This window comes from Mus pahari, chromosome 5 (assembly GCF_900095145.1).
Source record: "Mus pahari chromosome 5, PAHARI_EIJ_v1.1, whole genome shotgun sequence".
In the NCBI taxonomy this organism is placed as follows: Eukaryota; Metazoa; Chordata; class Mammalia; order Rodentia; family Muridae; genus Mus; species Mus pahari.
The window spans coordinates 43,761,276-43,772,038 of NC_034594.1; the positions used below are offsets into that span (position 1 = coordinate 43,761,276).

The 10,763-nt window shown below is 51.3% G+C and overlaps 2 protein-coding genes across 3 annotated transcripts; one reads left to right on the plus strand and one right to left on the minus strand.

The window, feature by feature from the left end:
• Positions 1-1,254: 1,254 nt before the first annotated feature.
• On the minus strand, positions 1,255-8,403 carry Fzd5 (frizzled class receptor 5). 2 transcript variants are annotated; one of them, XM_021198195.1, is made up of 2 exons: positions 7,783-8,403; positions 1,255-7,503 (listed from the first exon to the last, which is right to left on the minus strand). In XM_021198195.1, exon 2 carries the CDS (start codon positions 7,248-7,250, stop codon positions 5,493-5,495), a length of 1,758 nt encoding a protein of 585 aa, XP_021053854.1. In that variant the 5' UTR covers positions 7,251-7,503; positions 7,783-8,403; the 3' UTR covers positions 1,255-5,492. The 2 variants fall into 2 exon arrangements, with proteins under 2 accessions (XP_021053854.1, XP_021053853.1); XM_021198194.1 differs by having other exon boundaries at positions 7,890-8,402.
• On the plus strand, positions 6,896-10,136 carry LOC110321742 (translation initiation factor IF-2-like). Its single transcript, XM_021198196.1, has one exon. The coding sequence runs from the start codon at positions 8,003-8,005 to the stop codon at positions 8,597-8,599; it is 597 nt and encodes a 198-aa protein (XP_021053855.1). The 5' UTR covers positions 6,896-8,002; the 3' UTR covers positions 8,600-10,136.
• Positions 10,137-10,763: the final 627 nt, after the last annotated feature.

Genomic DNA, 10,763 nt, shown 5'->3' on the forward strand with positions numbered 1-10,763 from the left:
CCCAGGGCCAACTAAATCTAAGATCCCTGGGGCTGAGACTGGAATGCATTGCCCAGGCAGAGCCCCGGGCTGATTCTTACGCAGACTGTGAAAGCACTCCTCCATTCCTCCCCACCACACACCAGGGACAGCTGAGGACTCTTGGCTTTCCATTAAAATCCCCTAGATCTAACCATTTAACTATTCTGAACCACCGAATAGAAGTACTACTCTTCTCTCCTTTTCACAAATGATAAACTGATTCATTTATTTTAGGTGACACAAATGATAAATCTGAAATACCAACAGTCAGCCTGTACATATCTTCAGTCCATACACTCAGCCATTCTCCTCAGCAAGGTTTCCATCTTTACAAACCAAAGAACTCTGATTGAGACATTTAAAGGAGAGGGTCTTATTGTTAATGATCTGGGGGACCTACTTTTCCTCCAACATATAAGGGCTCTCTGCTCCAGTTTCTGACTCTCCTTTCCAACCTTCCTCCACTGGGTGAAAGCTGACCTGAGAACAGAGGGAGACATACTGACTAGAGTCCCTGTGCATGTGAATTGTGGTTGCTCTTTCTGATGCTTCTCCCCAGCACCGCCCCCCCCCCCCCCCGCCACTGTAGTCCATTGCAATCATACTGACATTGAGTTAGTCGTTATTATACTTCTGCCCTCTACATTTAAAACCTTAAGTACCCATCTTTCTCTCACATTTTCCCATAATGCCTGAGACTCTCTGTGGCTACCTTAGGGAGTCAGTAGAATTTTGTCAAGGCAGGAACATACAAAAAGAAGGCAGTAAAGATTCAGACATCCAACTTATCCAGGGGTGTCATTCTCAATGGATTCAGGTCCTCTCGCAGCTCCTGATATACAGTTAATTTGAGCTCAACCCATATTTGAAGTCTGAAGGATAAGCTGTGCTGGGAGTTCCTGCTCCCCAGCTAACACACAAGACTATGCATCACACACACATATCCATCAAACGAAACAATCGGGACACACCCTGCTCTTTAGTGGAACTCCTTTCACTTCCTCAAGTGAATGAAGGAAGCCCCAGACAGGAGAAACCCAGGGAGCACAGAGGAGGAAATGGTCGTATGTAGTTGTTTTTGCAATTAGAGTTCGGTCAATTTTACTGATGAAAATTCAGTTGCTTATACTTTAAGGACATCTGAGACATGTGGTGACCATGCTGGAGTGTGCCTCGATGTTACTCTTGGAAACCAAAGCATTTCTCTGTAACAGGAAAGACTCAACGCCATCATTACATTTTCTTCACCATTGCTTTAATGCATTTTAAAAAGTTATCTACATTAATTGGGAACAAAGAAACAAAAATAGACATTTCTTTGTTTTTCATAAATAACTAATCTCCATATTTGATAAAAATCTTAAAACCATTATTTTACCTTCCCACAAATATAATACAAAAAATTTCCAAAATAATAAGGTCAACAAGTTAAGGATCTCGAGACTAACATAACCACATAGGATTGCTGTTGTACTGACTGACTCCCAGGCACAAAACCAAACCAGACGTCTCTTCAAGATACTCTGGGTTTCCTTTTGCGAGTGTTACGGGTTCAGAATTATAATCATTTGCCAGTCATCATCTATAGATTCAAGCTGATTGTCTACAAATAAAATAGTGCTGGCTCTGAGTTGTGGGTGCTGGATGTGGCATGTCGGCGATGATTCTTACTGCATGGGATAGGCACTATACATGTATGCAAATCATGCACAGCACTGAATGCCCTGGACTCCAACTACTGACTTGGTATGTGCCTCATTTGGCTCAGTAATAAATTCACCTGCACCAACCCGTATCAAAAGTCACTAAAGCTCTCTCTCTCTCTCATATATATATATATATATAATATATATTACGTATATACACACCCACAGAACATACATACTATACATAGGTTGTAACAACATGAATTAATATTCTTTTAAAATTATGTACCACAGACAGACACTATCCTGGATGAAATAAATCCTGCAATTGTCACCGCGCTACCAGAAGGCTCTGAGAGTCTGAAGCAGGTTAGTTACATCTTCCTACCCTTCTTTACTGTCTTGTTAGATACTCCCCAAGCACTTTCCCAGGATCACTTGATTGGACTTTGGAGACAAGAAAGGGCAGAGAGAGGCAGCAGGCGATTCCTAGCCACTGTGTCTCACACCTGCCTGGATTTGCGCTCAGTCTTGTTTGCCAGTGTTAGAGCACACTCATTCAAAGCTTTGTCCCTCCTACCCCCCCTGGGTCTTTCTGTGGAGCACAAAAGTAAAAGCAGCTTCCTTAGCAGGGGTAGCAGTTCATTAAAATATACAACCGTGCTTCCTAGCTCTGGGGTTCCCAGCTACACTCGCCCGTGCAGGTCACTGATGCTGTTATTAAAGTTCAGTGTATGATCCATGATGTTTTCTCCTGGCAGCCGGTGTCAAGATTAGTGCCGCCCTGGCACAGGAGGGAACAGCCTAATGAATACCAACTTAGAAGCAGTGCCATCGGCACATTATTTAAGCTTGTACATGCGCACAAGTGCACACAAGCACAGACGCTCGCGAGCACACACACACAGGCCCTGGCCACTGCTAATGATCACAGGAAACTGACAAAGGCTTGCAAGAAGAAACCAATAAGGCACCAAGAAAAAGGATGTTCTTCCAACTCGGACAACTTCAAAATGTGAGGAGGGAAATAATATTAATTAAAAAACATAACCTCCCTAATATCTGGCCATCGGAGCCCTTGAGATTCTGCTTCTTCCTTTAAATTCTCTAAATCCTCACCCTCTATTCTGTGAAGTATCCCAATGGTTAAAGAGGTGAACGAGATGGCTGGCCAAAGGCATGCGCCCTGGATCTGGAACCAACCCCAAGTCCTCTCAGCTACAACAAAGCTGGCGGTGCAGAAGTTGCTGAACTACCTGCCCCAAGGCTTTTCATTTCACTTCTTGTTATCAGTACAGATATGCAAAGTGGAGGGAAACGTGGTGGGAAGAGGGTGGGAAGAGGGGGTAGTCATCCGAAGGCAGCTTCCCTCTTCCCTCCCCTAGGGCTGGCTAGGAACTCCTGTAGGTTCCAGGGAAGCAGGTGCGCTTTGTCTAAGGGTAAGGGAGAGGAAAGGGGAGCACAGAGAACAAAAAACGTGAGGCCTCTGCAGCGCCTTCCAAAGCCATTCCCTACCTAGTCTCCTGCTCTAGCATTGCACCCACTTCAACTGCTGTATTTTTCGGTTTTTTTTTTTTTTTTAGAACTTTGGCATGTTGCTTAGAAGGAAAAAAAATAACCATTCAAAAAAAAAATGAATTAGATCACTTTCATCTGCTCCATTCCACAACTTTTAGATACACTGTATGTCTTTTTCTAGATTCCTCCACAGTTTTCAATTTTCTTTGTGAGAAGGGAACAACGCAACAATGCACAGCTGACTGGGGGGGTGGGGAGGGAGCAGGTTCTGGGAAGACTATGCTAAACAAGGCAAGAGGTCAAGGTGATAAGAAAAGAACCTCATTTGAAAAACAGAAGTGGTGCTGAGCCAGTGAGTGTATTGAGGTTCCCGGAAGGGGCATCAGAATGAGATGTTCCCAGAGTTCTGCATCTAGGTGTACAAGGTCTTGTGGAAGCCACTGAAATTTTAATTCTGACTCCTGTGAGCGAGGGCAGGGTATTTTACAAATGTGAACACCCTCTGCTTACATTCCCAGTGGGAACCTACTATGCTTTTCCCTACTCAGTCCCTGGGGCATAAAGCTGGCTCAGGCTTAACTCCCCCTACCCCACTCCACCCCCCAGCTGCTGCAAAGGAAAATCGGGATGCCTGGACTCCAGCTGTTTCTCTAGGAAAGCTTGGTGACATTTCAGTGGTTTGGCCATTTTAGATCCCTAAATTCAGTCCCCGCTCTGCCTTGGTCACTGGTACGCCCTGCCATTTCCTTCCCAGTAATGGCCCCACACTCTTAGTGAATGAATAGTTAAACAGATTAGGAAAGCAAACAGACTCTAATAGCAGGGGAACTGTGTGAGGGGGTGTCTGTCCATCACTATACAGGCTCTCTCAAAAGGGGAGGAAAAGAAACCAGGTCTCAGCGGTAGCTTTACACTGTCCCCACAGTACAAAGCTTGAGTTAGGAGTCTTGGTGGTTCTCAGGCGACTAGGGCATGGGGTAGCTGCTTTGGAGAACATCTGGCTTTAAACCTTCCGAGTTCAGGGCCATTTGTTTTCCCCATGAGCCAATGTTTGTTCCCAGGTAACTAGCCTCCCTCCCCCAGTCTGAGCACTTCACTGGTGGGTGTGGTCTCTAATCACCGCTCTCCACCAGGAGGAAGAAGAAAAGCAAGGAGGACTGTTTAACATGATAAAGGAGGTCGGCCCAGAGCAGCAGATTCGAAGCACTGGGAATTTACTTTAAGTACTGGAAGCATATCCGTTTTTTGTCCTTTAATCTAAGAGAGTCCCCTTTAGCAAGGAGTCCTACCTACTTCCAGAAAAAGGGAGTGGGTTTACTTTTACAGAAATTTGTAGCACAATTTTTTATTTATTCTCAAAAAAGGGGGGGAGGGTAAGGGGCACTCTCTGGAGCTTTTTAAGAGCCACCCACTCCCTCTCCCGCAGAAAGCTCACCACCTCACCAGTACAGAATTCACATTCAGCCAATCCCCACCCCTCAGGCTCCATGGCAAATGTTTATGTCCACTCTATAATGCTACCTCTAACTTATTCAAGACACGATGATGACGGGGATGGGGGGGGGGGGATGAGAATGATGGCAGCTGAGCTGCCCAAGAGCCCAGTGCTTGCTGAGCAAGGTTAAGGAGGCTTACAAAACTCCTAGCTCTTACCTAGTCACTTGGGGGATGGTCCTAACCGCATCGTATTCTACTTTCACAGAGGACTTGAGGGGGCTAGACACAAAAGGAGTAGATGGCCTCTGGCCTCTTAAGTGTCCTGGACATTTTAAGCACTGTAAGAAGAAACTACCTAAAAAAGAACACTTCACACCTTCCCACTCACAGCAGCCTTTCACTGTTCACATTTATAAAAAAAAAAAAAAAAAAAAAAAAAAAGACACGTATAGGAAATATATTTTCCTAATTTAGACCACACAGTCCAAAAAAACCTGAACCAACAGTAACCTTATTACAATGCCAATTTGAGGATTATGAAGCCCCCAAAGCAAAGGTAAATTTTGTTGCCAAAATGCAACAAAGTTAAAATACATATAAATTAAAAACAAGGTACTTCTAAAGAAAGCAATAAGAAATGCAAACTAGAATACACTTAAGCCACTGCCCTGCGAGCCAAGCCCTCTGGTAGAAGACTGGGGGCAGGTAATCTCTCTCGAAACCGCCCCCTTTTCCCCTCCAAGCCGCTCAGGAAGGGGACATCAGCACCAAGAAGGTAAACGGAAGTGACCTTCACAAAGCTACCAAGCGAAACAACTGCCCCCTTCAACTTCCAGCACTGTCCCTGGGCCTCTCGGCCTCCAGGCCTTCCTATACGTGCGACAGTGACACTTGCTTGTGGTATGCGGCGGTGGGTCCAGGCGGCCCGGTCCTGCCGGTGAGCGCGGCGCTGGCCTCCGCATAGTCTCCTGCGGCCATAGCGCCACCGCTCTTGTGGCCCCGCCGAGAGCTGCAGCAGCAGCGGCTGGTGAACCGCCGCCAAGACTCCAGGGTCTTGCCGGACCAGATCCAGACTCCCGACGTGATGCCCACCACCAGGCACATGAAGTACTTGAGCATGAGCACCCAGTACTCGGGTTTGGCGCGTGGCTGGCCAGCGTCCGGGCCTGGACACGCACAGGTGAGGGCTGCCTCCCAGCTCTCCCGGTAGTGCTGCTCATACAGGTAGCAGGCCACCACGATGCTGGCTGGCACCGTGTAGAGCAGGGTGAAGATGCCGATGCGGATCATGAGCTTCTCCAGCTTGTCCGTCTTAGTGCCACCCTGCTTGATGACGCTCCGGATGCGGAAGAGTGACACGAAGCCTGCCAGAAGGAAGAGCGTGCCCACCAACAGGTACAGCACCAGTGGGCCCAAGACAAAGCCTCGTAGTGAGTTCAGGTTTTGGTTGCCCACGTAGCAGATGCCAGCCACTGGGTCCCCGTCCACCGAGCTCAGTGCCAGCGCCGTAATGGACTTGACGCTGGGGATGAGCCAGGCAGCAAGGTGGAAGTACTGTGCATAGCCTGCGATGGCTTCATTGCCCCACTTCATGCCAGCCGCCAAGAACCAGGTGAGCGACAGGATGACCCACCAGATGGAGCTGGCCATGCCAAAGAAGTAGACTAAGAGGAAGACAACCGTGCACAGCGCAGGGCCGGTAGTCTCATAGTGAATGTGGCTGTGCTCACGGCTGCAGGCGACGCTGGCATGGCCCACGACCAGGCGCACCAAGAATCCCAGGGACACACACAGGTAGCACGCAGACAAGAAGATGATGGGGCGCTCAGGGTAGCGGAATCGTTCCATGTCAATGAGGAAGGTGGCGACGGTGGTGGACGTGGAGATGAAGCACAGCACAGACCACAGGCCAATCCAGAAGGTGGCGAACGTGCGCTCATCCGGGCTGAAGGACGGCTGGTAGCAGGGCACCGCGCAGTTGGGCACTTGGCCGGTGCGCACCTTGTTGTAGAGTGGGTGTGACTCCTTCAGGATGGGCACGAAGGGCTCGCGGCACGTGCACACAGATGGGCCTCCCGAGGGGCACTCGCCCCCGGAAGATGGCGCCCCTGGTGGTCCTGGGAGAGTAGGCTTGGCTGGGAAGGACTTGGGGGACGCGGTGGTGGCTTCGCTTCGGTTATAATCCATGCACAGAACCTCGGCGTCGCCGCCCAGCACAGGGAGGCGGTCACAGCTCATGCGCTCGGGCCAGGCGAAGCCGTACTGGCGCATGAGCGGCGAGCAGCCGGCCTTGGCGCGCTCGCACACGGAGCGGCACGGTGGTAGCGGCTTGTGGTAGTCAGGCAAACAGATGGGCGTGTACATGGAGCACAGGAAGAAGCGCAGGTCCGGGGAGCAGTGGATCTCCACCAGCGGCCAGAATTGGTGCACCTCCAGGCCCGCTTCGTCCTGCGTGTCATGGTTGAACTGGTTGGGCATGTGCGTCAGGTTGTAGCCGATGCCGCGGCACATGGGCACCGTGATTTCCTGGCACACCGGGGCCTTGGAGGCGGCCGCTGCCCGGCCCACCAGCTGAGCCAGCAACAGCAGCAGAAGAGAGGGAGGCGCAGACGGGTCGGGTCGAGCCATCGTCTCCTTCTTCCCTTTGCCTCCCGCTGCCCGAGAGGGTCTGCGTTGGCCGACGAATCTGCGGCCGGGGCTTCCCTCTCCGGAGTCTTGAGTGTGACGCCCGGGCTGGCAACCTGTTGGTTTCTTTTTCTCTTAAAGAAATCCGTCCAAAGATAAACTGTTTCGGGAAGGCGCTGCCTCCGCCGGCAGCACTCAGTTCCACACCAGATAGGGCTGGAGGGATGATTAGGGCTCCGACTCCAAGGACAGAACTCTTAAAAGAGAAGGTAGGGGAAAAGAAAAATCGCAACCACTCCTCTTAGAGGAGCGCCAACCACTTGGTCTCCGTAAACCGGCTCCAATATCAAGATTAACTCCTTTCCTCCCCTCCTCCTAGAACCAAACTTCAGACGCCCCCACCCCCTCCACCCCACTGCCGGCGCCCGCCTCTCTTTTCTGGCCCGGCCCTGCAGGCTGTGCCTGGGGCCAGAGAGCTCAGTCCCCTAGATGGGGGCAGAGGAACCGGGTGAACTGGGAAGACGCGGGCTCTCACCTCGGAGGATCCTACTGGGCGGCAGATGTCTGCGACCAGTCGGGCTCCTCAGTCGCGCGACTCCGAATCGGGCCAGAGCTGGGAAAGTTTAACGACAAGCTAGGTACCTGTGGCGGCGACACATGGCAGCAGGTGGAGGGCGTTTCAGAGAGCAGGGCGCCCCTCGACCACGGGCGGCGCGGGCCGGTCAGTCGCCTTCTCTTCCTTCGGGGCCCCCTGCATGATTCGGGCAGAGCAAGGCAGGGGCAGGCCGTGCCTTCCACCGGCGTCCCGGGGCCGGGACGAAGGGCAAGGGCGCCGGGCAGCACTTGAACTGCGCGGAGAGGGGTGCGGCAGCCGGAGGGGACCCCGCCACCTCACAGCACAGCGAGCAGCCAGCGCTGGCCGGGCGGGGACTGCATGGTCCGCGCCCGCCGCCGCGTCCCGCCAGCCGCTCGCCGCGTCCCCTGCAGGGGGCTCCGCGCTCCAGCAGACTCCGGGGGGCGGTGGCGGCGCTCTCGGGACGCGCCCCGCTCGGCTCCTCCCCCGCGCTCTCGCACACTTTCGCCCACCTCCAGGGAGCTCCGAGCAGTGCGCGACGGCAGCGGACAAGTCTCGGCCGCAGGCTGACTGCCCTCTCCCGCCCCGCCCGGGTCACCTGCCTCTAATGCCCGCCGGGAGGCCCCGCCCCGGGACCGCCCCCTCCCGCCCTGCCCCGAGCTGGGCCGTCCCACGAAGCGCTCTCCGGGTCCCCGCCCACCGCCCTGCTGTCCTGGCCTCTCCGCGAGCGCCCCGCGGCCCCGCCCGGAGCGGGCAGCGGAAGAGCGTCGGCCAATAGTGGATCGGGAAGTTACGAGGGCGGGGTCAATGCTAATCAGCCCTCCCAGAGAACCCGGGCGGGAAACCCGGCCCCAAGTCCTTCTGGAGTTCTCTGCGGTGGTTCACCAGGATGGTACTCACTTTCCTGAGGGTTCTGCTCTCTGAACGCCGGCTTCCAGGGCCTCCACCAGGCCACCTCTCTTCAGCTAAGTGTCCTTATCGAGGTCTGGCGCTTGTTTAAAGGGATGAGAGGTCAATTCGGCTGTGCCACCTGTCCTCTTTCTAAGCTGCCTTGTGCTAGGTGACAGACGTGCTAGTACTTAATGAGCAACCTCGTGTTAGTTAATCGTTTACACCTTGATACGCGATCTGGATACCGTAGGATTCTGAGGCCAGAACGCCTCAGAACTTGACCTACACAGCTGAGCTAACAAGACAGCAGAGACGTTGACAAACTTGTGCCCCTCCCTGTGCGAGCTCCTGGCACACAGTAGGCGCTCTGATGGCAAACCTGGAATCCGAAACCAGAAGTTGGACAGCAGAGTTCACAATCTTTACCACTCACCCCTCCCTTGGAAATATCGATATTTCCCAGGCTTTGCCCTTTTATATACAACAAAATCTTGTCGTTGTGACAAAAGAATGAATTTCTTTCCAGTTTTGGAAGTCTCTAGAGACGTTAGTCCTTAGCAGTTGCGGTTTATAATCCCTGGCAGATCCGAATTTGCCCACAGAGAAAGACTCTTGAACTAGAACAGTGTACAGCTCAGGGTGCTTGGTCCCCCAGGGTTGGCTGCTGTGCACTCTGGCGAGGTTGAGACCCGATAAGAGGGGCGCACTGGGGCAGTAGGAACCGTGAAAAGACCTGCTGCGCACAATCAACGCAGGGACACACAGTGGCGCTCTCCTGATGGGTTAGTATACTCCAAGTTTTAAATGTCCCACAAACGCCTCTCTTCTTCGAGTTCTAATTAGGTTGGGAGACCGAGGTGTTTAGCATGCTTGAAATTCGTTCACACGCTTATGAAGAGGCTTTAAATTGTATACTGCTCCTTCACTCCTCCTTCCGCTGGGGGAGGGGAGTGGGAGGGATTTGAAGTAGGGGAGGGCATAGGGGTACTTGAAGGACTCTGAACTGGTCTCACTGGCTGAGAGCTGTTGGGTGCTATTGTATTCTGTGCGGTCTGTACAGGCTGAAAAGCCATCTTCAGTTTATCAGCAAGGCGTGGTGGAGGCTAATGAAAGTCCGTGTTTAATCTCAGACATCACAGCTAAATGTTTATAATGTACATTGCTTCATTCCCTAGAATTCTACAAGGTGTCCATATTTAATCTCTTTTGTTCTTAGTAACCGCTTGGCCCTTGGGGTCTAGAAACATCCCGGGCTAAGAATTATTGGAGGGGTGGAAAACTATCGCACCCCAGTCAGATAAGGAAGGACCCGCAGTGGAAAGTCTGTCCAGCTTGCCAACATGCCAAGGGAGGCTGTTACCCTTTATGTGCTGTGTATGTTGCTGCGATGGACAAGTGTTGGCTAATAATAAAAATTATTTGGAAGTTGGAGAATGTAAACCACTCACACTGGAATTCAGCCAGGAACCTTGGGTTGTTACACTTGGTTCTGCCTAGAACATTACTGTCTCACTGCTCTGTCAACCTTCCTTTTTTTTTTTTTTTTTTTTTAAAAGATTTATTTATTTATTATATGTAAGTACACTGTAACTGTCTTCAGACACTCCAGAAGAGGGAGTCAGATCTTGTTACGGATGGTTGTGAGCCACCATGTGGTTGCTGGGATTTGAACTCCTTCGGAAGAGCAGTCGGGTGCTCTTACCCACTGAGCCATCTCACCAGCCCCTCTGTCAACCTTCCTTAACAACAAAATCTGACTTTTGCTTAGAGATCCCAAGCAGTTACAGTAGTAATGGAAGGGAACGTTGACTGGGTGTGGTGGTTCAGACCTCTAAATCCAACACTCTGTGGGGGGACAGTAGGAAGATTCTGAGTTTGAGGACAACCTGGGTTACACTGACAGTCTTGTGTTTCAAAACAAAATTCGAAAAAGGTAAAAAAATAAACGTGTATAGTTTTTTGGTGTTATTTTAGTTTTTGCTTTCCCACATATATTACCTGAAAGGTTATTTTAAGATATGCTGACTGGGGCTGGAGCTCAGCAGTTAAGA

What these genes read in the sequence shown, in the direction of transcription:
- Fzd5 (XM_021198195.1), bottom strand. Translation starts at nt 7,250, where the DNA reads ATGGCTCGACCCGACCCGTCTGCGCCTCCCTCTCTTCTGCTGCTGTTG.
- LOC110321742 (XM_021198196.1), top strand. Translation starts at nt 8,003, where the DNA reads ATGATTCGGGCAGAGCAAGGCAGGGGCAGGCCGTGCCTTCCACCGGCG.